At 49.8% G+C, this 26,608-nt stretch overlaps 1 protein-coding gene across 1 annotated transcript in view; it reads left to right on the top strand.

The window, feature by feature from the left end:
- Positions 1 to 25,564, top strand: part of LGR6 (leucine rich repeat containing G protein-coupled receptor 6) — a 103,529-nt gene extending 77,965 nt beyond the window's left edge. Inside the window, exons 11-15 of the mRNA XM_045012298.1 lie at positions 1,807 to 1,878; positions 4,180 to 4,305; positions 7,404 to 7,564; positions 21,584 to 21,664; positions 22,761 to 25,564. Of these exons, the coding sequence (XP_044868233.1) occupies positions 1,807 to 1,878; positions 4,180 to 4,305; positions 7,404 to 7,564; positions 21,584 to 21,664; positions 22,761 to 23,998 (1,678 nt within the window). The 3' untranslated portion in view covers positions 23,999 to 25,564. The remainder of the gene's footprint in view (positions 1 to 1,806; positions 1,879 to 4,179; positions 4,306 to 7,403; positions 7,565 to 21,583; positions 21,665 to 22,760) is intronic.
- The last annotated feature ends 1,044 nt before the right edge of the window (positions 25,565 to 26,608 follow it).

Below are 26,608 nucleotides of genomic sequence, written 5' to 3' on the forward strand. Positions count from 1 at the left end.
TGTCACCTACAAAGGACAGCTCAGGTTTGGGAATCTCCCTAACATCCTCAGCCGTGAAGGCTGAAGCAAAGAATCCATTTAGTTTCTCTGCAATGACTTTATCATCTTTAAGCGCTCCTTTTGTATCTCGATCATCCAGGGGCCCCACAGGTTGTTTAGCAGGCTTCCTGCTTCTGATGTACTTAAAAAACATTTTGTTATTACCTTTGGAGTTTTTGGCTAGCCGTTCTTCAAACTCCTCTTTGGCTTTTCTTATTACATTTTTACACTTAATTTGGCAGTGTTTATGCTCCTTTCTATTTATCTCACTAGGATTTGACTTCCAGTTTTTAAAAGATGCCTTTTTATCTCTCACTGCTTCTTTTACATGGTTGTTAAGTCACAGTGGCTCTTTTTTAGTTCTTTTACTGTGTTTTTTAATTTGGGATATACATTTAAGTTGGGCCTCTATTACGGTGTCTTTGAAAAGTGTCCATGCAGCTTGCAGGGATTTCACTTTAGTCACTGTACCTTTTAATTTCTGTTTAACTAACCCCCTCATTTTTGCATAGTTCCTTTTTCTGAAATTAAATGCCACAGTGCTGGGCTGCTGAGGTGTTCTTCCCACCACAGGAATGTTAAATGTTGTTGTATTATGGTCACTGTTTCCAAGTGGTCCTGTTATAGTGAATGGAAGTGAATGAAGCACGGGGCAGAAAACACACACACTAATATATTTATGTGTGCACCACAAATACACAGATGCCCTCCGTACACACATCACATACACTAATCACACATATTAACCCCACAGAAACACCACACATGCTAATCACACACAAACATACGCACACTACGCAGCACCTGTACTAACTACACAAACACAGATGCTACACCCCACACATACTAACCACACACATTTACACACTACTTACTACACCTACCAACTGCACACAGATGCTGTAGTGTACACCACATATGCCACAGCTACTAACCACACACATTCACCCACTGTATCCCGCGTGTACTAACTACACACACACAAACTCATACGGACACACAACCGCCCACTAACCCCATCCATTCGCGCCATCCATGCTAATATGTACACACCAGCACTTCGCACACACTTGAACACCCCATCCCTACAGATTCCAGCCCTGCTTGCCCATTCCTGGGGGCCTCCCTGTAGTGTCACTGTACCGGGAGCAGAGGGTATCAGGGCCAGTAGCCTGCTGCTTTGGCACCAAGGGGAAGCCATGAGCTGCCAGTACCTCAGAGTTTAGTATTTCAAAAGTCCCCAAACTTGCAGAAAGAAACCCAAAGCGGGGGGGGGGGGGGGAAATCTTTCCTCAGGGGCCAGCCAACTTGGGCCCTGACAGGGGCTGTGCAGCCATCGTGCTAACAGAGCTGGATTCCAAAGCTCCAGGGGGTACAGATCTGGCCTAGCTTGATTTCTGATGGCTTCCCTGCTGAGAGAGTGCCCAGGACATTCAGTGATAATGCCCAGAGTCCCAGCAGCCTGGGGGAGAATGGAGGGAGGGAAGAAGGGACATGGGAGAGGAAAAGGAGAACGCACATGCCAGCAGAGGGGACTCAGAAGGTTCTACTGGGGATCCGGTCTGGGCTGATGAGAATTTGGCCTTCCTCAGTAAGAGAGGGGTCTTCCCAGGGCATGGTGAGAACCAGGGGAGCTTGGAAACTGAGATTTGGAGGGATAGTGGCTGGGTTTCACATCTTGGCCTACCAATCTCGATAGCTTCTCTATTCACAGGCACCCCACCATTCTCCTCAGCCCCCTCTCACCGCCATGTACTTGCCTTGCAGAGACCTGAGTTGGAATTACATCCAGTCAATTCATCCGAAGGCTTTTGCGACCCTCCACTCGCTCACCAAGCTGTAAGTTGCTTCGAGATTACTCCTGCAGTGGGTGAAGGAAAGTGCTGTTGTGGGGACCTGAGGTTCCCTCGCAGAAAGGGGGCTGGGCAAAAATGCTCACACACGCCAGTGATGAGTGTGGTATAAATGCCCGCACAGACAGACTGGCAGACAGGGCCCTGCATGATTGCTGTGGTGCTCATGAAAACACATGCAACTGAACATGCCTCTCAAGTGAAATCTTGAAGCTCCAGAAAGAGTCACAGAGTTTAAGTCTGGAAGGGACACACAGATCATCCAGTCTGACCTCCTGTGAATCACAGGCCACTAAATACCACCCAGCCACTTCCACAACCAGAATTAAAACAAGGCATTACTGCCCTAAGGGGACTCAACTGTTATGTGCCACAGGCAGAGAATAGGCGGGACCAAGGTGCACCAGTGCCCAAGGCCTACAATGGCAGGGATTGGATTTGGTGAGATACTCAGATGATCATAGCAAGTGACCTGCACCCCATGCTGCAGAGATAGGCCCAAACCCTCAAGGTCCCTGCCCATTTACCTCCCATGGGATCCATATTTTCCCTAGACGCCTTTTGCTAATGATCAGCGTGGATGCTATATCACCACGGGACTTAGGCCCCACTCCTCAAAGGTTGCTTTCGTTGGGAGTTAGGGTCCTAAATACCTTTGAGGATCTGGGGCCTTCCTGTTCATAGCCGGCCTTCTTCCATGCCATGATCCTGCCATGAAGCTAGTGATGGCTCACCAGTCTAAACGTATCAGGGGATGGGTATTGACCAAAAGTCATCGTTGTCTGATGACCATTCAGTAGCTTACGTGCAAAGATCCATTGGTCTCTGTTGCTAACGGACAGGTGTCCAGTCCCCAGAATTGCTGGGTAGCAGCCTGAGCAGGGGGCCAAGGGCTGAGTTTGAATGGGACACACTCTGACCCCTTCACTGGAGAGCTGAGGCAAAGTCTCACCCTAGGTCAGGACTGAGCCACGTTAACAGGGCACGATGAGTATGCTTGGGCTGCAGCTGTCCATGCTGTAGCTGATCAGGGGATGAACAAAAGACTTCACCCTATAGCCAAAGCTAATGTATGGTCAGGCATCAGCAAACTGAGTATGTGATTGCAATCAGGGATAGGACCCTACTTTTGATGTCATGTGGAAAATATCAGAGATAGTGCTTTGCCATGCTAATTGGCCTTCCAAGACCCAAACCCAGAAAATCGTCTAATTTTAAAAGACCTCAAGAAAATGGGAAGTGAAGGATGGTGGGAGTGGGGGAGCAGATCAAGCCATTCTAAGACCATGATTACGAGAGCAAGTTAGAAAACCAAAGTAGAGTTTACAGCAGATAAGCAAACCTTCTACAGTGGTAGAAGATGACAGAACAAGGAGTAATGGTCTCAAGTTGCAGAGGGGGAGGTTTAGGCTGGATATTAGGAAAAACTTTTTCACTAGTAGGGTGGTGAAGAACTGGAATGGGTTACCTAGGGAGGTAGTGGAATCTCCTTCCTTAGAGGTTTTTAAGGTCAGGCTTGACAAAGCCCTGGCTGGGATGATTTAGTTGGGTTTGGTCCTGCTTTGAGCAGGGGGTTGGACTAGATGACCTCCTGAGGTCCCTTCCAACCCTGAGATTCTATGATTCTATGAGCAATGGCTAGCAGTGATGGAGTCTTCCTAATAGTGGGAGGCAACAAAGCCCTGCCCACTCTGTGGCCCTGCCCCTCCTCTACCCCCCAAGGCCCCACTCCCTGGCCAAGCCAGAAGCTGGCGCTGAACCGGGAAGCCCAGGCCCCTCCACCTGCCCGGGGGTGGGGGGGCCTGAGAGCAGCCCCTGGCCTGTGTCCCCACCCCCAGCACTCCCAGCCAGGGCAGGTGGAGGAGCCACAGCTGCCCACACAGCTCTTACCCTGACCTGGCTCCAGCTTCTGGCCTTGCCGGGGGGCAGGGCCTCAGAGGGAAGAGGAGGGGCAGGGGCGAGGCCTGGGGCAAAAAGGGGATGGCCCAGGCCTGTCCACTTTCAACAAGTGGGAGGGCCATGGCCCCTCGCCCCCCCCCCAGCACCCCTGGCGATGGCACTCCCCTAATGATTGCTGTTTCTTTTCATTCATCCCCCAATTGGGACTGGCCCCCAGTCAGCGCCCAGCAACACCTCCTGCCCTCTTCATTTCAGTATCATATTTTGGACATCTGCCAGGTCAAGATGACCATGGGTCATCTGCAGAGCTGTCCAGCCTCTCTCGGTTAACACACCTCTGATCAGCAAACCTCTAATCCTGCTGCCCCTCCTTCTTTCACTACAACAGAGATTTGACCGACAACCAGCTGGTCACCCTGCCGCTGGATGGTTTGGGTGGACTGACCCATCTGAAGCTCCAAGGCAACCCAGCGCTGTCTGAGCCCTTCAGCAAAGAAAGCTTCCCTAAGATGAGGTATGGTTTGGCTCTGGGTGCCTGGTTCACCTTTATCCTCCGAGCTCCATGTGGGTCTCGCCAATGGGCCTTTGTTTATTTCAATCAGACTCCTGCTCTCCTTGTTTACTGGACATTTTCCTGCCATTCTTCCAGGCCGGCAGGTCGAGAAAGCCCAGCTTCATGCTAACACTCCACATCCATCCTTCCGAGCCTTCCGTGGGAAACTGATGTTCCGCTTAACGTCCCATTGCTCACATCCGCCAAACACACACACAAGCGGAGCTTGTGAAGCCAGGGGCATGAGCCTGGGGCGTCTCTGAGTGGAAAACATTCTCAGAAGCCAGTTCTAGCTAATGACATCCAGCTTTCCTTCAGTAAATGCTGTTTGTGTGGCCGTGTCTTGTCTGCTATGGATTAATGAGCCGGCAGCTAAACAAGACAATGCTGCATAAGGCACCGAGGCCACCTCTGCACTGGGAATGCCGGCTTCATGTTCCCAGCGGTGCTGGCGACCCTCAGCACCTATGTTAGCAGTGAGTTCTTAGCGCCGTCCCCTTATCACAGTAAGCTGTGGCTAGTGGCTGAGCCACATTCATGCCCTGACTCGGAGGTGAAGGCCAGCATTTTTCAAAAGTGGCCTCTGATTTGGGGAGTCCTCGTTATTGGGTGGTTTTCAGAGGTGGTGTATGCCCCAAGCTGGAGCCACAGGGTCTCGGTACCTGTGCAAATCAGACCCAAAGTGTCTCAAGTTGGGCTTCCAAAAATGGAGGCTGCCAGCATCAGAGGCTGTTTTTAAAAATGTTGGTGTTGGCAGCTGAGGGATTGGTGGGGATAAGCCTCACACTGCCTTTTAAATCTGCCTCGTCAATGTGACCCCAGAGGCACTCGCTCTCTTGATCCCTGTCTTGTTATAGCAGCATCCTGCTCTGTGGCTGTTTCCCAAGGGGTAGCTCAGAAAAACTGGATGGCTTGGCATGCCCCATGTCCTGACACGCAGGCTAATACCGTGCAGTGACACTGGGCCAAATTCAGCTTTCCCAGGCAATGGTGTGAATCCAGACTAACCCTAGTGATGTCCGTTTAGCTGGTTTGGATTTACATCGGTGTAGCTGACATGGGGAAGGTGGTTCTTCGACTCAGACTCAGCCTGTGCACCCACTGGTCTTTCCAAAACATCAGCTTGCCAGTGCTAGAGAGACAGTTTCAATCCTAATTGCTGCCCTTTCTGATGGGGGCATCTGGAAACAGTTCTTAGCCACCTCCTAAGGATCTTCACTTTCTTACCACCTTTTGGTAATAGGATTTAATCTGCAGTTTACAACAGGAAGCAGATCTGTATACAGAGTTCCCATTGCCTCCCGGGGCTCGGCCAGAAATGTTTGGTAACTTAAAACAAAACCATATTTTTAGACTACAGAGTTTCCCCAGATTTACTAATCCTGTCAAAAGACCTTAACTGCCGGGAAAACTGAAGGCTGTCTCGACTGGATTGCCAGGCTTTACTGGCTTCCAGAAACGAAGCAGGCATTTGCGGTCAGTGGTGGAAGTGCCGTTTCAGCCTGATAGCCCTGATATTTAACCCTGATGATATTCAGCTGTGGTTTAATTGACCTTGTAATACAGGATGTAATTACTGGCCTTGATTCTGATTAGCAGCCAGCTGCATTCAGGTATCTTGCTGAATTCGAGAAACGTAGCTAGGCTTCCTTGAGTGGGCTGGCAGGGCATGACCCAGGGCCATAGGGCTGGCAGAGCTAGTTGGGGTATCCCCGACTTCAGATTCTAATCTAACCCCTATGCCCGAGTCCCCCTCATCCTCAGAGTTTTTGGTGAGTCCATCACCATGCTGGATAGTTACCGTCTCGATGCCTCTGCCAAAGTGAGGTGCACACGCAGTGTTCTCAAGAGCCTGGACAGGTGCAGGTAGTGCTGGGGCATCATCTAGGGGCTGTAATGGGAGCTGAGCGTCCAGCCAGTGTTGGGTGACGCGCTGTGGTCTGAGAGCAGTAAAAGGAGGGCACCATGGAGGCCTGGCCTGACGACTGGGATCCTAAGTTGCATTTTCAGAACAAGAAGCTACTCCACATGCTGAAGGGTCACTCAGGTGAGAGGCTCAACCAAGCCACAGTGTGCAGACTGCCCCAGGGTGGCTCTGTAGTTTGTGCACCTTCCAAACAGTCGGCAAAAAGGGTAAAAATACGCCCCCCCAAGACACAGGCACCTGCTTGAGGGCCAGGGAGGGTAGCACTCAGCCATCTGGCTCCCAAGGGATGTCATGAGTTATTACTTGTAAAGAAGCAGCAAAGAATCCTGTGGCACCTTATAGACTAACAGACGTTTTGCAGCATGACTTGCATCTGAAGAAGTGGGTATTCACCCACGAAAGCTCATGCTGCAAAACGTCTGTTAGTCTATAAGGTGCCACAGGATTCTTTGCTGCTTCTACAGAACCAGACTAACACGGCTACCCCTCTGATACTTGTAAAGCAAAGTGAAGCTGGGAAGAGCGCGCATGACACTTAACCATGTTGTCACAATGCTCCTCAGCTTGCTGTGAGGTTAAATACTTGCTTTTAACTTGTTCTTTGGATCCTGGACATGTGTACTAACCGGTTCAGGAACAGGACATCCACCTACTCCTGCCCTGTGCTGGCTGAATCACTTACAGCAGGGCAAAGGATGCAGAGCACCCCCCATCCTGGTTTAGTCGTATTTTGCACCAACTGCACCGAGCATAGGGCAATGGGAAATCAGGCCCTTGGTTTCACGAACAGTGACGTGTTACATTCTCAGCACGCACACACACACAGAGAAACCTCACTGGAAGGCTGCAATGTAACATGACATTGTTTCTTGGACTTCAGAACGATAACACACAAGAATCCAAAAAGCAGAGAGAACAAAAACAGGCTGCTCCCTAAGGCAGCAAGGCACAACTCTCCCAACCTGGCTTTTAAGCTGCCTCTTTCCAGGCTGACCCACATTGCAGGCTTTGCTATAGAGCCCCATTGCCTGCAAGCAGGAGCAGGAAACTCTCCCTGCTCTTCAAGCGATAGCTTGCAATTCCAACACAGTCCACATGAAGTAGCTAAGAGACCTGCTTTTCCCCTCCCTAGAATCCTAGAAGTGCCCTATGCCTACCAGTGCTGCGCCTATGGAGTCTGTAGCAACTTCTTCAAGGTATCCAGCCAGTGGGAGACAGAAGACGTGAGCCCGGAAGATGAGGATGCCCACAAGAGGAGCATGGGGTTGTTTCCGGGTCATGCTGATAACCACTGTAAGTAAATTAGGCTGAGCTGTGATCAATTCATGGGCCAGGTTTGGCTGTATATTTGCGCCTGATTCTGCATTCTCTTACACCGGGGTACATCAGGAAGAACTCCAGCGAAGGCAATGCTTGGCATTAGATCAGTGTAAAACAGAAGCAGGCCCACAGTTTTCCATGTCTGGCTGGTCAGGGGGCGTATCATTTCCTGGATGCGGACACCTTGGGCTGCAATCAGTGTCACTGTCTAAGGGCCCAGTGGAGCTAGGCTGGAATCTCCAAACCAGCCTGGATTGGACAGAATGGCCCGGAACTCATCAGCAGCTGGGGGGCAGGCTCCCTGGTGGCCTCACATTTAGGAAAGAGCAGTCCCCTCCCACGATTCTTTTAGTTTCAGGACTATTTCTCCCCTCAAACAATCTGACCTGAGTTAGTGACTGGGCCATCTGGTCACCCTGTGACAGTGCAACTCCCGCGCAGAATGCTGATCATACAGCATCTCTGTCTCTAGTGTAACGCACCAGATAAGGGTGAATACTGCTTGAAAGAGAATAAAGGAGGACGAGAAAGCATAAAGCACAGAACGGGAACAAGGATTGGAAATCACAGAGGGTACAATGAAAACCAACCCTTTTGTGCCTGGCAATCAAAACACCAGGCAAAAGTGGTCCACAGTCAGGCACGAATAAAAGGAAATACTGCTCCATCCAGCAAACACTGTCAGCCTGTGGGCTCAGATGAGATAAATACCGGGGCTAGATTATGCAGGAGTGATAGCATAGTTAAGGTTGAATGAAACTTTCTGTTTCAGTAGATATATCCTCCTCCCCCTCCCCCACCGAAAAAATGACCAGCCTCTTAAGATGTTCTGGTTCTGATTTATGCCCAGAGCTGGAATGAGAGGTACATTTATGCAGGAGCCACATAAATTGACATCAGTAGACATCCCTTGATCTCATCTCATGAAGGACACCAAAAGCCAGCTGCTGATTGCAATATTTCCAAAGTTATTAGCCTGGTTGCATAAAGTGGTATGCAGGCTGCTGCAATCCAGATCCAGTACAGGAGCATGTCGGTTTCAAGCCCATTGGTTACAGTGCTCTAAAATTGACAGGCACATTCAGATCATCTTGAAATTTGGTGTGCCGTTAGAGAGCCTGGGGTAGAGTTTGTGGCGTAAATTTGGGGTCATTTGATCAGGCAGGCTCCCAAGACACATTCTCCTCCCAAGTGACCTGTCTCAAAGTACTCCTGAATGTGCATGCTTAGGCAGATTACCTTGAAAAGAGCTTTAGAGTGCAAAGTTGGGACCATGCAGTCAAGGGTCTCCTGAGATAAAGCCCCTCCATGCACACCCAAATGATCTGCCTTTAATTAACAAAGTGCTCTAAAATGTACATGCACAGCCCAATTTGCCTGAAAACTGAGGGACCGTGGGTCAATCCCATGACTTCTGCCTTTGTCACTCTGAAAAGTTGGGGTTGTAGGTTTCACCCTGATGAAATGCATCAGTATTCTCAGGAATCGATGCTTGCTGTGCACTGAGCAAACACTGGCAGCTTCCCCCAGCAGCATGAGCTGGATCCTTTGGGGGAGGCGGGGGTGGGGGGGAAACCTTCTGATAAAGACGAATACAAATATGAGACCCACAGCTCCTGTTTAGCTGCTGATATCCAAACCTACAGAGCGAAGTAAGAGAATTTCACAATGCAGCTGGGAGACTGCTTGATTTTTTACGTGTTTGTGTAAATACGTGATCCCACGCATATTGACTAGTTCTGGAGTCCCTTGAGAGTAGGGTGACCAGCCGTCCCAATAAAATCTGGACTGTCCCAATATTTCACTCCGCCAGCAACACAGGGTTGTTTTTTTTTCCTTTTTCCTCTGCCGGCAGACCCACCCCCCAATGTGTCCTAATATTTTCTTCATCTCATCTGGTCACCCTACTTGAGAGGAGAAACACATCAGGCTCAATCCTCCTTCTGGGCCAACAAGTGCCTGGTGTGTTAGAAGGGGGCACTACTCCCCTGCCACTGGGACTGCTGTGCACTGAGCTGGTCTCCTGGCATGCAGAGCTGCCAAATGGCTGATAAAGTAGCAGGTGATCAGTCAGACATAAGGGACCCCATGCCATGCCCCCTGCACCAGCAGCAGGGAGGGAGGTGGCATAGGCATCCACTGGCGCTGTGCCCTTTTACACTGAGGCCTAATGCTCGTTTTAGGTGCATGCTCTGCCAGAGGTACAGCACCAAACAGTTGTACGCCATGTAGAATCTGGCCTGTGCCTTTTTTTGCAACTCTAAGGAGAATGCACGGTCCACCCTTGCCTTGCCAGGCATGCTGTGCTAACCCAGAGCAAGGATTAGCAGATCCTGTGTGATAACGCTTCGTTGAAAGCATGGTCCTATCCATTTTTATGTCATAAGTTGCTATGATGCCCTCTCCCCTGGGCCAGGAAGTGAGCAGAGTTGCTCGAAAAACCAGAGCTGCTCAATTCCCAACTGCAGGAAAATCTGAGATTTCAAAATTTCATTTAGCCCCAAAGAGGGACCAAAAATCCAAATCGCCTCATTTTTCACAAAATGAACTATTCCAAACTCTTGCCTTTATCATTCTGACCATATTATATATTAGTAGAACCATTCCAACTTTTATATTACATTAGCAATTACAGTATCATAACATTCAACTCAAAATGAAAGGTGTGGGTAATTTCCCATAAAAATGCTGACAAAATCGATACATTCCCCAAAAAAATGTCTCCATTTAATGGGCTCAGCATTTTCCAGCGGAAAATAGTTCCTTTGGAAAATTTGCTAGAAGGAAATTTTGAAACAAAACCAATAGATAGATATGGAATGGAATGGGTTACCTAGGGAGGTGGTGGACTCTCCATCCTTAGAGGTTTTTAAGGTCAGGCTTGACAAAGCCCTGGCTGGGATGATTTAGTTGGGGATTGGTCCTGCTTTGAGCAGGGGGTTGGACTAGATGACCTCCTGAGGTTCCTTCCAACCCTGGTATTCTATGATTCTATGATATTGGTCTGAATTATGGGTATATAGCTATGAAAACGGTCCATAGACCCCACATGATTGACCAGGGCAGTCTGTACCCCCTCCCCCCTCCAATCTATTAGAGCCTATGAATAAGCTTCATTAGTGGGAACTAATAAACTTAGCTCTTGTTAGTGCGGCAGGCCCAGGAATCATGGCAAGCTGGGTAGTAACACTGAGTAGGTGATGTAAAACCATATGTTAACATCAGCGCTGCAGGAACCTCTTCGCAGCCTTGTCATTGTTTCCTTCAGTAATGTGCTGGGCCGGCTCCAGATCCCAGCGCGCCAAGTGCGCGCTTGGGGCGGCGTGCTGCGGGAGGGCGGCAGGCGGCTCCGGTGGACCTCCCGCAGGCATGCCTGCAGAGGGTCCGCTGGTCCCGCGACTTCAGTGGAGCATCTGCAGGCGTGCCTCTGGGAGGTCCACCGGAGCCGCGGGACCAGCGGACCCTCCGCAGGCACGCCTGCGGGAGGTCCACTGGAGCCGCGGGACCGGCAACCGCAGAGCGCCCCCCGCGGCGCGCCGCCCTGCTTGGGGCGGCGCAATTCCTAGAGCCGCCCCTGGTAACATGTCCCATACTTTAACAACGTTGGTGCACACAGCTGTGGCGTTGGCCCAGCAAATTACAGCCATTTCAATTAAATGTAAAATGAACTGGCTGTGCTGTGAGTGTCAGGGACACTCCCTGCAGATCCCTACCATTCAGGGACTAGCTTGCTCACTGCCACTTGAGCCATTTGATCGCTCAGTGGCTACTCTGTCATGCTCCGATCCTGCCGGGGGCTGAGCGCCCGGAGCTCCCGTTGAAGTCAATAAGAGTTAAGGGTGTTCAGCACCTTCCAGGAGGCCTTGAGATGGATTAGTTCCGACACCTCTTAGGGTGTTTATAGGGTATTAGGACCAGGAAGTGAAGCAGAATAATTCTGAGGGATGCTGTGTGAGGGATGAGACTATTGGCAGCCCAGAGGGAGGAAGAGCCACCTAGGCCTATGCTAAATGCCTGTAAGAATAATTCCCATGGTCTGAAGGTGCAAAGATCGTGCATGGACTGTACAAGCATGTGCTTAGCTAGGCATGGCCCTGGCATGTCTCAGTCATTAAACATTCAATAATGGACCCTTGCGTCTCCTGTGCATGACTCACTTTTGCTCATGTGATTTTTTAAACCTATGTATAAATTGCTATTTTAACGTATTAGTTATTGTTTTATTCCCAAGGCCTCCTGTGTGGCCTTCAGCAATTGTAGCCAGGCCTTGTTACATGAATTTAGCAGGACAGTACATTAAATGCCTCAGTTAGGAGGAACAAAGCTCTCCGCCCTTCCCCCCAGAGATTAAGCTTCTTGCTTAAGAACAAATAACCCAGGATTTTTGCCCTGCAGCATGTAGCAATGGTGTGAAAGGCAGGAAACTGGCACCGTACAACCAGATTGCTCCAGGCAGATGGGACCTGCTAGCTATGGTAAGCAGTTGACCTAGGAGAAGGGACTCCAGTTTCAAACCAAGAGCATCAGACTTGGCCAGCTGGTGTGTAAAAGTTGTGCCAATCACACATGCTCTGTGAGTCTGTGTCTCCAGAGAGTATTTCAGTACAATGCTAGGATGTCCCCTGCACGTGACAGGCAACTGCTTCACCTAACAGCTGTGGAAAATGGGAAAAGGCCACCGCATTCTGGGCACATGTGGCTAAAGAAAGGAGTCCAAGAATTACATTTGGCTTCCCTGAATGTGGGAACAATGACTGTGAAATCAAGAGAAGTGGCCAAGATGTTGAAAAGGACAGTGCAGATTGCCCGTAAACAAAAAGACAAAATTGAAGGGATTGAAATCCATGAACATAAGGGAGGGTTACAAGATAATGTATCAGGGCTCAGAAGCAAGGCGGAATGGATCAGGAATAATCATAGCAGAAATGTTACAGGAAAAGCTAGTGGACATGCAAAGGAAGAGTGACCAGTTGATAAAAGTTAGAATAGCACTGAGCAGAGAACAAATATACATGCTGGAGTTTGGTTGTATGACTGAGAAGAAGAAATTCTGAGAAGATAGCGCTGGACCGAGTGCTAAGTGAAGAACCACAAGGTGAGTACTTGATGATTGGAGCTGACCCCAATGGACAGGTTGAGAACACAGTGATGGCTACAACAGTTGTCTTGGAGGATGAGACTTTGGAACCAGAAGTGAAGCTGAAGGATACTTTAGGGTTAGCCAGAGCCCGTGGCCCATGTAACTTAATTACATACAGATCCCAGACTGACTACTTCCTGCCAAGAGGAAGAGATCTAAAAAACATAAGAAACTGTAACATGATCCCAGGAGAGCAGATAGTGGAGCAACATAGATTGATTGTCATGAACTTCCGGATGAAAAGGCTATGGAGCAAAAGACAAGTTGTGGAACCAAGGATAAAGTGGGGGCTCACTGATAAGTCTGAAATTTAAGGATGAGGCTCTAAGAAGGTTGGACAAAGACAAGCTGATCACGATAATACCAGCAAAGACTGGAGGGAAATAGCCAAACAATATTACAGAAAGTGAAGAACTTTGTCTGTGGGCAACCAACAGGAGGGGAATGTCATGGCCAGGATACGTGGTGATGGTCCAGCAATATGCAGGAAGCAGTAAAGAAGAAGGAGGCAAGGTTTCAGCGATGGCAGAAAGTAAGAACGGTGGAAAGTTATGAGGAATACATGCTGATAAAGAAAACGGTGAAAACCATGAACGTGGAAGCTAAGGGTCAGGCATGTAAAGCCTCATACACAAGTCTATTAACGAAAGAAGGGGAAAAAGGAATCTATAGATTAGCCAAGATTAGGCAAATAAGCACAGAGGACTTGGGAGTTGTGAAGTATCAACCGTGAAAACGGAAGAGTGCTGATGGAAGACAGGGAAATCAGTAGGAGGTGGCCAGGGTTCTATGAGAAACTGTTCAATGGGGAGGATGTGAAGAAACCGTTGCGGGAAGTATGCACGAGCAACAACCTTACAAGACCTATCCCGGTGGTGGAGAATTTAGCTAAGTCTAACCCTGCAGCTGGGAGTATGCTTCCCAGCACGGTTACAGACACGTATTAGCTCTGCTTGAACTTTCATGCTAAAAATAACAGCCTACCCGGGGCAGCATTGGCAGCAGGTCGGGCTAGTCACCCAAGTACATACCCACCTGGACCCCCGGGTCTGTACTTGGGTGGCTAGCGCGAGCCACTGCCCATGCTCCCCCAGCCACAGTATTACTTTAGCATGCTAGCTTGAGCAGGGCTAACACATGACCATCTACCCGTGCTGGGAAGCCCGATTCCAGCTTCAGACAACCGCCTCAGATAATGCTAGAGATGATGACAGGTGAGAAGGGAGTGGGACCCGATGCAGGACCAGCCCAGGCATGTAAAGCATTAGGCCATGAGAGAGTGGCGATGATAATAAACTTTTTCAATTTAAGTCTCCATATTGAAAAAAATGCCTGATGCGTGAAGGAAGAGCACATCAAGTATCGGATAGGGAGATGTACAAGAATGTCGTAATTACCAATCCATCAACTAGGGTTGCCAACTTTCTAATTGTACAAAACTGAACACCCTTGCCCCACCCCATGCCCCGCCCTTCTCTGAGGCCCCACCCCCTGCTCACTCCATCCCCCCCTTCCTCTGTCGCTCACTCTCCACCACCCTCACTCACTCGCTCATTTTCACCGGGCTGGGGCAGGGGGTTGTGGTGTGGGGGGGAGGGAGGGCTCCAGCTGGAGGTGCAGGCTCTAGGGTGGGGCAGGGGATGAGGGGTTTGAGGTGCAGGAGGGGGCTCCAGACTGGGGCTAAGGGGTTCAGCATGTGGGAGGGGGCATCAAGCTAAGGCAGGGGTTTGGGGTGCGGGAGGGGGTGAGAGCTTCGGCTGGGGGTGCAGGCTCTGGGGTGGAGCCAAGGATGAGAGGTTTGGGGTGTAGGAGGGGGCTCCAGGCTGGAGCAGGGGGTTGGGTTGTGGGGCGGGTTCCAAGCTGGGGCAGGGGGTTGGGGCACAGGAAGGGGTTCGGGCTCGAAGAGGGAGTTTGGGAACAGGAGTGGGCTCAGGGCAGGGGGTTGGAGTGCGGGAGGAGGTGAGACCTGCAGGCTTCAGGCATCACTCACCTCAGGCAGCTCCCCATAAGCTTTGACATGTCCCTTAGCTCCTAGGTAGAGGCGCAGCCAGGCGGGTCTGCATGGTGTGTGCTCCCTCCCCCTGCAGGTGCCGCCGTTCTTCCGCCTAGGAGCCAAGGGACATGCCGCTTCCAGGGAGCTGCACAGAGCTGGGTAGGGAGCCTGCCAGCCCTGCACCAACCAGACTTTTAATGGCCCGGTCAGCAGTGCTGACCAGGGCTGCCAGGGTCCCTTTTCTACCAGGTGTTCCGGTCAAAAACTGGACACCTGGCAACTCTACCATCAACTTAATGAGCCACACGATGAAACGACTGGAAAGAATTATGGAGGAAAACTTCAGGAGGAGTTGGAGTATCAAGCAGTTGACCACCAATTCAGGTTTATGCCAGGAAGGTCAGCAACTACTGCAGTGTTTGCAGCCTGAACACTGCAGGAGACACACAGGGAAAGATGCAAGAAACTTCACTTATTATCCCTGGATTTAGAGAAGGCCTATGACAGAATTCCTAGAGAATTGTTATGGTGGTGCCTGCAGCCACACAATCTTCTGAAGACATATGTTCAGACTATCATAGACATGTATGAGGGTAGCACACCAGTAGAGAGAACAGAAGCAACTGCACCAACAGCGAGTCGGTAGGTATACATCAAGGCTCAGCCTTAAGCCCATTCCTTTTTGTAACTGTAGTGGACACCTTGACTCAGGAGATTAGGGGAGAGGCTCCGTGCAGCATGTTTTCACCAATGACATTAGGTTGTGCCATGAAGATAAATCCGAACTGTAAAGGGACCTAGAACTATGGAGGGCTGTGTTAGAAGAAAATAGCTTATGGATCAGCCAACAAAAGACTGAATATATGCAATGCTCCATTGAGAGGGACAACGAGAAGCCAGTAAAACAGGGTGGTATTCACTTCATGTCTGTGCAACAACTTCCATAGCTCGTTCAGTGCTGAGTGATGAACTTGGATGTTAGGAGCCATGTGACGCGTCCTTGGTGAAATGGAGGGGGTTGATGGGAACTCTATGCTTTAAGGACATGCCAAGTAAACTAAAGAGCAAAGTGATAAATCCATGATTAGGCCAGCCATGATGTATGGGTCGGAACTCTGGCCAGTGAGGAAGAGAGAACAACCACTGCACACTGCCGAAATGAGAATGCTCAGGTAGACGCTGGGTAAGATGAGAGCTGATAGGCTACGCAATGAAATGGTATGAGCCATGACGCAGGTAGCCCCCATCATGGAAAAGCTGAGGGAGTACCACCTGATATGGTTGGTCATGTGAGATGACAAGATATGGGATAGGATGGCCAGAGAGTACCAGAGCTAATAATCATGGGACAAAGACCACAAGGAAGACTGAGGCCTGGTCTACACTAGGGTGGGGGGGTCGAACTAAGGTACGCGACTTCAGCTATGTGAATAGCGTAGCTGAAGTCGAACTACCTTAGTTCGAACTTCTTACCTGTCCAGACGCCGCGGGATCGAAGTCCGCGGCTCCCCCGTCGACTCCGCCACCGCCGTTCACGGTGGAGGAGTTCCGGAGTCGACGGGAGCGCGTTCGGAGTTCAAACTATCGCGTCTAGATTAGACGCGATAGCTCGAACTCCGAGAAGTCGAACGCTACCCGTCGACCCGGCGGTAAGTATGGACGTACCCCTAGAAAATGGTGGTTTGAGATGCTGAAGGAGGACATGAAAAAGGTTGGTGTCAGCTTAGAACACTCACCAGACAAGAACGCTTGGAGGTCAAGAACAAGAGCCACCAACCCTGATGGGTGGGACATGACGAAGGCGAGGAAGCAGCAGTATATAACAGTTTGCATTCAGCCACTTCATTGCTGTAAGATAGCCTGCAAGAAAGGCTGAGGGGCAGGTTTTCAAATGATAACTTGCTCCTTCCATCAGTAGATCTTAAAGCACATGACAAAGGAGGTCAGTATGGGGAAACTGAGGCACGGAGAGGCAAAATGACTTGTCCAAGGTCAACCACCAAGTCAAAGCCAGAAATAGAAACCAGGTCTTGAGTTCCTAGTCTGGTACACTATCCATTAAACCACACTGCCTCCCAGTGAGCACTACTTCCATTTAGCCTGCTAAATGTAGTGACCAGGTTTTGCTTAGCAGCCATCAGCTTTGAGAGCAGGATGAAATCAGTGGCACTGTTTTGCCCAGTTGTGACTGGTCTCTCTTAGTTTACAGCTTTGGCAGAAGAAAGGACAACAAAGATGGCAGCAAAAATTAGCAAGGCTATAAAATATAAGCTTCATGTCCTAAAACCAACAGACGAACTCAGGGGAGAGAAAACATTGTCTTTCTGTCTGATGCACAGTTATCATCAATGAAAGGTCACCATTCGCCAGCAGTCACCATGCTATGGTATTTGACATTGAAATTGTCAACTATTTAGACATATGCTCTTCAGGGCAGGGACCATCAAGAACAGAGCTGAGCAAATATTGATTTTACAGTTTGATGGACAAACCAAAAAATAAAATAAAAATCAGTTCATTTTGAACCAAAAATGAAACTTTGTGTTTTCTTACCAAAACAAACAAACAAAAATTAATTTCAGGTTGAATGAAATTTTCATTTGACCTAAAACAATTTTTTTGTTGTTGTTTCGTTACCTTTGGGTGCTTTTTACCCTTTTTAAAAAAAATTAAACAAATCGAATGGAATTTAGAAATGAAACACCATGTCAAAATGAAAAGTCAAAACATTTTGTTTCAAAAATGTCAAAATTTAATTCTGTCCATTTCTTTTTTTCCTATTTTTTTTATTCAGCCGAAACTATTAGTTAAATTCAACTAGAATTCCCAAATAGTTTCATTTTGGGGCAACTTCACTATTTGACCAAAAATAATTGCCCCATTCTAGTCACACCTGTATGTCAGTAAAACATGTAACACGGTGGGTTCCCAATCTCAGCTGAGGCTTCCAGATGCTAGCACAGGGGTCGGCAACCTTTCAGAAGTGGTGTGCCGAGTCTTCATTTATTCACTCTAATTTAAGGTTTCGCGTGCCAGTAATACATTTTAATGTTTTTAGAAGGGCTCTTTCTATAAGTCTATAATATATAACTAAACTATTGTTGTATGTAAAGTAAACAAGGTTTTTTAAAATGTTTAAGAAGCTTCCTTTAAAATTAAATTAAAATGCAGAGCCCCCCGGACCGGTGGTCAGGACCTGGGCAGTGCGAGTGCCACTGAAAATCAGCTCGCGTGCCGCCTTCGGCACATGTGCCATAGGTTGCCTACCCCTGTGCTAGCATAATACAAATGATAACAAAGATGTGGGATACCGCTGCTCCCCCAAACGAAGAGCAGGAAATAACTGAGGGACTTTAGATCCCATTGTGTGGTAACTGTTGACCAAGCTGATTTTGTCAGTTCATAATTAGACTGGCTGCTGTCTCAGGGACCCAACTCAGAGCCCCTTTCTCCTGGCTGTAGAAATTCCTGTTCCTAGTGAATGACTGGACTGAGTAGCTCACTTCTGCCTGGGTGGCACTTTGCATCTGTGACAGTCACACATAAAACATAGACTGGCTTTTTACTCCCATTTGTAATGGATTCTGCATGCATCCTCCATCATTTCCGACCGTGCTCCCATGGAGGTCAATAGGAGTTTTGCCACCAGTTTCAAAGGGAACACAATGGTGCTTCTTTGTGTACTTGGGTTGTTTTGACTAAAGGATGTTTATGAGAACATGCACCTTTTCCAGACATATTGCCTAGCTCGCCTTCTTAGCACCTCAAGCTAAACAAACAGCAGAAGATCATCTGACTAGACAGTTGGGCAACACAGCCTCTTCTATCCCAGTCGCTGACATGCTCAGAGCTGTAATGTGGCTACCGTAGAGAAGCAATGCAGCTCATTGCCAGGCCGCCTTTCATTCGTAACATTATTCATAAATTATGAGGTGTGAGAGCCCTGGTTATGGCAGAAAACAAGATCTATATGGAGTGAGAAATAGCTAATACAGAGCGTCACTCTTCATTAGCCCTGCCCTCTGCTCTACGGATTAGCGCCCCAACGCTCTGCTTTCAGGCTCCTGGGATCAGCCCATCAAGCCATGGAGTGACCATCTGAGCACCCATGCCCAAAGGCTCATAGGCCTCTTAGCAGAGTCCAAATAAACACATTAGGGGATGTTACAAAACTAAGGCAACCTGCCCTGCTAGAACAGAGCTGGGCACTGTTAGAATATTCCCACTCACTGAGGAATAGCTCATTTATTCCAGTGCTTTCCCGGCTGACGTGTGCCCACGTTCCCAATGAGGAGAGGAACTCCCAGTTTACATTTCCTGCCTTGGTTAGAGTGGCCCTGGCCCAGGACCATCCTGCAGTATGGAGCATCTGTTAAATGCAAAGCAGTCACGGCCTTACGTACAGCAACGTTCCCAAACAGGAAAGGGCTGGGCCAGAGAAACTGAAGGCTTCCATTGTCAGAGGATCAAGACACAGTGTGCCAGGGCCTGAGAGCAGAAGACGACTCGATAGGTTTACAAGACTGTAAAGTACAAGGAGGAAATATTTTCCACCCCACTCTGGGTGTTTTCTTGCCAGATTCCAGAGCAGCAGCAAAATTTTAATGCTTGGGCAAACAGATGAAAAGCAGCCTGTTTTTTCCAAGATTTCCTAGAACCAAGAAGGCCACAGAATCTGTCGGGGGTGCTGAAGGCAGCACATTATTTATTATTATTATGATGATGAAATAATACTCTTGGCCAAATGTACAAAGTATTTAGGGACTGGAAGATGCAGACAGGTACCTAGTGGGATGGTCAAAAGTTCCTAAGCAGGTTAGGTGCCCATTGTGTTGGGCCTCTAAGCTGCTCAGGCCCTTTAGTAAATCCCACTAGGTGGGTATCTGCATCTCTAGGCAATTATATACCTTTGTAAATCTGGCCCTATGTTCCCTTGGCCATGGCCTCTGCAAACAACAACAGTTACTTCTTGCATTGGACAGCCATCCCCATCAACAACCTCCCCCACTCCACTGCCCCCACATGGAGGATCCCATCTCTTCAGATCTAGCCCTAGGGGCTTGGCTGAAGAGTCTCCCCGCATCCTACAGGGCAGGAAGCATGGGCTGTGGTGAGATGCTCCCAAACAAGGGTGCCGAGAACACCCACAAGGGATCCAAGCCAGGGTGTGCTAGCAACAGCAGCCCCTCAGTTGGTGCTGTGCATTGTGGTGGTGCAATGGGAGAGCACTCACCCTTGTTTTGGTGTTTCCATAGCTAAGGATTAGCAGCAATCAACTGGGTTATTTGGGGCCAGATGTCATTGATATGAGAGTGGCAATGGAGAAAAGCAGGTCTTGGGTTAGCCCACAGGCACCTGATTCTTACACCAGGAATAGGCCTGGCCCTCAGGGTGCAAGCATAAAGACTACAGCTGCATTCTACCCCTCCTCCCCACTGCCCCCCCTTCGCCACCCTTCTCAGCTGCTGCTCCAGCCAGCACGGGAATCTCTTTCTGCTCCTCCGGGACAGCCCATGAGCTGTGGTCGGGGTGCAGTTGCAAGGGAGCACACAGCAGGCCAGACTGAGTTTATTTACACCTGTGTGCAACCAAGACCGATCCAACCAGCTTCATATTTACTATGGCCCAGCTGAGATCAGAATCCACTGGTTCAGGGAGCTAGGCCACTTGAAAACCCACAAAGATTCCCGTTGGCAAAATTCAGCAGGACCAACTCCAAATGGTCAAAAATGGGGAGCCAGGCCCCAAAACATTGTGAGATTTTAAACAAACAAACTTTGGGATCTTTGTCTTTGCCTTCCAGTTTGAGTCTTTAGGTTACTATCGTATTACTGTAACACACAGGCCTGGTCAAGACCCCATCATACTTAGGTTGTTAGCTCTTTGGGCAGGGACCACCTTTTGTGGCCTCCTGCTCCAGGACTAGGGCACCTCAGTGCTCCAGGCATACAGCAACAACACTTGCGCTAGGTGCTGTACAAAGGCAGAAAAAAAAGACAGACCCTGCCCTATCGAGTTAACACTCTTGGGTCACGTGTTCAGGCTTTTCTCCGCTACCAAGAGGGCTAGGAACAGCCACTTTTTTTTTTTTAAGTGAGATGCCCATGTAATCACATGACCCTGGGACATGGGGCTTTAATTAAAACATCAAATATTGTGAGACTCGTTTTTAAAATGGTGAGGGGCTGGCTTCCCTGCCAACCCAACAGCCTTCTCCAGGGACATGCACCCTCTACCCTCTCCACAGCAGTAGACACAAAGGGCAAGCAAGACTGCAACATCCCCTTCAATCCTGCAGGTTGGTCTCACAAACACAGGCAGTGGGAGAGGGTTCGAAGAGCCACAAGAATGATTAAAGGGTTGGAGAACCTGCCTTATAATGAGAGACTCAAGGAGTTCAATCTATTTAGCTTAACAAAGAGAAGGTTCAGGGGTGATTTGATCACAGTCTGTAAGTACCTACGTGGTGAGCAAATATTTAATAACAGGCTCTTCAGTCTGACAGACAAAGGTCTAACAATGTCCAATGGCTGGAAGCTGAAGCTAAACAAATTCAGACTGGAAATAAGGTGTAAATTTTTAAGAGTGATAACTTACCAAGGATTGTGGTGTGGTTCTCCAACATGGGCAACTGCTAAATCAAGACTGGATGTTTTTCTAGATCTGCTCTAGTTCAAACAGGAATTAACTCAAGGCAGGTCTCTGGCCTGTTCTAAGCAGGAGGTTGGACTGGATGACACAGTGGTCCCTTCTTGCCTTGTAACCTTTGAAAAGGTCCCGGCACCGGCCTGGCACTGGCCTTGTGTCCCTGCAGTGTTCTGTTCTGAGCTCATTTTCCCTTTTTCCTTCTCCTGCCTAGATGACCTGGACATGGATGACTTCCAGCTGGAGTTTGAGGAGTCAAAGCTGCACCCCACCATCCAGTGCACACCCAGCCCCGGTGAGCAGTGAGCTGAGGGGAGACCCCGCCTCTAAATAAGATTCGAGGCCCTTCTAATGCAGCCAACTCCCATGTCCTTTCCCCTACATCTCACCACTCGCTACATACACACATAGACCAGAATCCAGGCTGGGTCCTGGGGGCAGGAGTGGGATTCCTCTTTCCTACGCTGAAGCCATGGAGCTAGTGCCCTCTCAGGTGGAGAGGGAGGACTCACGGTAACCCCACCCTTCTACAGAGCTCTTCCCACCTCCAGCCTTTTCCTGTACCAGGTCCCATGCCTAGGAAGGCTGTATATCCCAGCAGAAGAGGGGATTGGATTGGCCCCATCACACACTAGTATAGGAAGCTGCAGACCAAACCACCTACCCTGGTACCACACAGAGCAGCCATGCTTCACATGTTCACCCAAGGCTCCCGCACATGTGGGTTGCTTTGCAGAAGCTAGTCTTGACTTTCCGGGGGGAAATGTCTTTGCAGCCCCAAATATCGTGATTAGTTAGACCCTGAGCATGTGTGCAAGACCCACCAGGCAGACACCTAGGAAAGAATTCTCTGTAGTAACTCAGTGTCCCATTTAGTGTCCCATCTCTGGCCTGTGGAGATATTTGCCGCTAGCAGTCACAGATCGGCTCCATGCCATTGCAGGCAGTTTCATTGCACCATCCCCTCCAGAAACTTACCAAGTCAGAGTAAAGGGCTGACGTTCACGCCACACATCCCGGGGCCATGCACACAGATGCCAACACAGCCCTCCCCGTTTCTACACTCGCTGTCCTGCTCAGGAATGTTCGCTCCTACTTATACGCATTGTGCTCTTATCCACTGGATAGCACCAGCACCCCCTTAGGCAACTGGGGGAAGAGGACATTGGGGCAGAACTCAGGAGTAACACTGGAAGCACAGGGCCCTTGAAAAGTCTCCTGTGTAAGAAGTGCCCTCAGCGGGTCTTGGGCATTTTTTCCGACCCACTTCTGCTTAGTAATGCTGAATGGGAGTGGGACTGGCTGGGTCAAGCCCTGGCTGGGATCAGGTCAACGTACCGTATCAGCGACGCTACAGCAGGGTCAATGACTTTGGCCTTGTTTCCTTGCAGGTCCCTTCAAGCCTTGCACTCAGTTGTTTGAGAGCTGGATCATCCGCCTGGGGGTCTGGGCCATCGCGCTGGTCTCAGTGCTCTGCAACGGGCTGGTCAGCCTGGCCGTCTTCGCCTCGCCCAGCTACCTCTCGCCGGTCAAGTTCGTCATCGGCTCCATAGCCGGGGCCAATATGCTGACGGGCGTCTACTGCAGCATGCTGGCCGTGGTCGACGCCCTGACCTATGGGCAGTTTGCCAAGTACGGGGCCAGGTGGGAGACGGGCGCGGGCTGCAGGGCAACGGGCTTCCTGTCCGTCTTCGCCTCGGAAGCCACCATCCTCCTGCTGACTCTGGCCACCGTGCAGTGCAGCGTTTCGGTCTCCTGCTTCCGGCTGTACGGGAAGTCGCCTTCCTTCAGCAGCGTTAAAGCCGCCACGCTGGGCTGCCTGACGTTGTCCTGCGCGGCCGCGGCGCTGCCACTCTTCTCCGTTGGGGAGTACGGCGCGTCCCCTCTCTGCCTCCCGTACCCCATCCCCGACGGGAAATCCTCCACCCTGGGCTTCATGGTGGCCCTGGTGATGGTGAACACCCTATGCTTCCTGATCATCACGGGCACCTACATCCGGCTCTACTGCAACCTGCTGAAAGGGGAGTTCGACACCCTCTGGGACTGCGCCATGATCAAGCACGTGGCCTGGCTGATCTTCACCAACTGTCTCCTCTACTGCCCTGTAGCCTTCCTCACCTTCTCCTCCATGCTCAACCTCTTCCTCATCACCCCGGAAGTCATCAAGTCAGTCCTGCTGGTGGTGCTGCCCTTACCTGCCTGCTTGAACCCCCTGCTTTATTTGCTCTTCAACCCCCACTTCCGAGACGACCTGCGCCTGCTGCGACACAGGGGCCAGACCAAGGGCAGCTGCCCCCAGTCATACGCCTCAGATGACATGGAGAAGAGCTCGTACGACTCCACCCAGGCACTGGTGACCTTCTCTGATGCCAATCACATATTTGAGGTGCCTGACGCCTTGAGTGTGCACCCCGTCCTGGATGCCTACAGCTTCCCCTCGGTGACGCTCGTCCCCTGCCAGCAAAGGATGGGTGCCAGAGGGCAAGAGAGTGGCTACTCTGCCCGCCACCCCTGCCTGACCGGTGACGAGCTGCTGGTTTCCTCAGAAAGCAAGGATCCAGCCAGCAGTGGCCTGCGGGTCAGCTTCTTCTCCTCCCCGCCCGCACCATCCTTCACTTCTCACTTATAAACCCCTCGAGTGGCCACGCAGGCAGCCGCTCATCAAATGAGCCAAGCAAGAGCCCCCCCCCACGGCCTTGAGGGGACGAGACGTAGGCTGGTCTGTGTCAGGCATTGAAACCCCACCACCACATCATAACCCTGGGCAACAGGCAGCGCAGTCTGAGCCATCATCCCAAGGGCTCAGGGCTTTCATGGCAGCACACAAGTGCATGACTGTACAAAGAAACACTGCTTCCCCTCCGCCCCTGCCTAAGAGGGGACCCCCCCGAGCCCAAAGAGGGAGCTAGAGAGACCCCCCTCCCGGGGTTTCCCTAGATAGGCCCCTAGCATACCAAGTCAGACAGCAGGAGGGACCTGCAGCTAAGAAGCCAAAATGCTTCTAGCCCAGGGAGACGCCCCTTCCCAAGGGAGTGACCCCACAGCCTCTGTGGTGGAGCGGGAGCTCTTGCCAAGCCTGCTGCCCTCTGACCCTACCAGCTGTGCCACTAGCCCACACTCAGTCCTGCTGGTCGTGTGTCCTGGAAGAGGACAGGCGAGCGCGTGGAGCAAGTGGGAGTGACATGGCAGCAGGCAGCACCCACAGTGGCAGCAGCAATAACCCATTGCAACCCCACGGCAGGTGGGAGAATCCTCATGCTTAGCACCTCGCGGGACACGCTACAGACACCTTCCGGTGAGTGCTGCCACGCCCTGGGAGGGGAGTCAGAACTGTGCCTTCCCCATTATGCAGCTGGGGGAAGCAAGGGAGGGGATTTAAGGGCAACATTTTCAAAAGTGGCTGTTAATTTGGGGCCTCGCATTTTCCCTTCTCCAGGGCCTACTAGAGGAGACAACCATCCTTCCACAGTGCCAGCCTTCCAGTGGCACTCTCACAGCCATTTGACCCCTTCCCACTGGGCCTAATAACAAATAAGGCTGTCTGCTCCCACACCAGCTGGGATCAGCGGGCCAGTAGCTGACCCGTCACAGGTGTGGCTGAGCCCGACTCCCTTTAAAGGGCAGTGACAGCTTTGTAATTGCTTGCTTTCATGTCCAGATCCTCAAAGGCATGTAGGCAGCTAACTCTCATTGGTCTCAGTGGGCAGTAGGCCCTCTAAATACCTTTGAGGCTCTGGGCCCCTCTGCTTATATGGATAAACCCTTCCAAATTTGTTTTTCTCAGTTCCTTCTTATTACCCCAAATGTGCATCCTCTAGCACGCTCAGGGCTGCCTGCCATTTGTTCTCCTGAATCAGTGTTAACATTATCAGCCACCATGCTCTGGGATATTGTCTTACTGGAGGTGTTAGTCTGCGGCAAACACAGTCTGCTTTTAAAGGGCCCCGGATTAATATCATTCTGATCATTTATTCTTAACATTAATTCTACCCTGTGTCAAATACAAACCATGGACACATCCACCTATCACATGCCTGTACTAAGAGAAACTCTGAATTGGATGTAATGCCTTTAATACACCATGTATATGTTATTGTATGTATATATGATGCCATATATAATATCCAGCATGCGTGCGTGTGTATATTATGTGTATATTTATATATAACCAGTTTCCCTCCCCTGCTGACCATTCCTTTAAATTCCTACACCCTCTTTGTGTATATGAACTGTAAAGCATCCTGTATGAAAGACGCTATAGAAAAATAAATTGTAAATTTTAAAATAAGTTATAATTGCTGCAGTTTTCCCCTAGAATGGGGTTAAAAACGCATGACTGGTTGGTTGTGTCTCATTAACATTAGTATCTCGGCCAATAAGCTTTTGGGGATACAGAAGAAAAGGTGATACAAACACTGTCTGAGACAGAACCCTTTGGACTTGGCTAACTCCATTCTGTGTCTATATGTATGTAATGTAGACAAGCCCTGAGAGCCAAACTGGGCTCCTTCTGTGCATCTAATACAAAATGCAGAAGCTTTAACAGAGACAAGCCCTGAAGGTAAGTGGGGCCAGCAGTAGGAGAAAACATCCCATTATAGGTAAACTGAACGCATTTGCTCTGGATTCATTGAGACTCACACAGAGTTCCCCAAGGCAGTTCAGAGCAGAACCACATTTTAATTGTGCACCGGGACTTCCTGCATGCGCAAGCACTTGAGTGAGGGGAGCTAATTGACTTTCCACACATTCATAGTCACTAACTACCTCAGAATGAGTACAGGAAGGGCTGTGCCCTGTTCCCCACATTCAGTCCCTACTGGAGAAGCAAACTCCTGTTGAGCTGTATAGGAAATATTTAGATGCAACTACTATTACTACTCTGTATGGGAGGTGAGGGAAAGAGGGTCACTGAAGCACCACTGAAACAAAGGCTTTAATTCCCCAGCTGCCTATACGCTGAGTCTGCATGGAGTGGTTGGAGGGGCTCCCTGCAGCTTCTGGGAGAGCAGAGGCCTGAGAATTTAACATGTTCTGGTTCCAACTTCATTGCTAAGTTTCAGGTAGTCAAAGACATGAAGTTTAGGCCTAGAAATTAACAGACTAGCTACAGGGAACTGTTCTCTTTTAAAAATCAAATCTCATTCAATTCTCTCCTCTAAGGATAAGTTGACTTTGAAGGCCCTGCCCAACCTCTCCTCTGCCTCACTCCATTCCTCCACCTACCTGTCACTGCCTC

The sequence above is a fragment of the Mauremys mutica genome, chromosome 4 (genome assembly GCF_020497125.1).
Source record: "Mauremys mutica isolate MM-2020 ecotype Southern chromosome 4, ASM2049712v1, whole genome shotgun sequence".
NCBI classification, from domain to species: Eukaryota; Metazoa; Chordata; order Testudines; family Geoemydidae; genus Mauremys; species Mauremys mutica.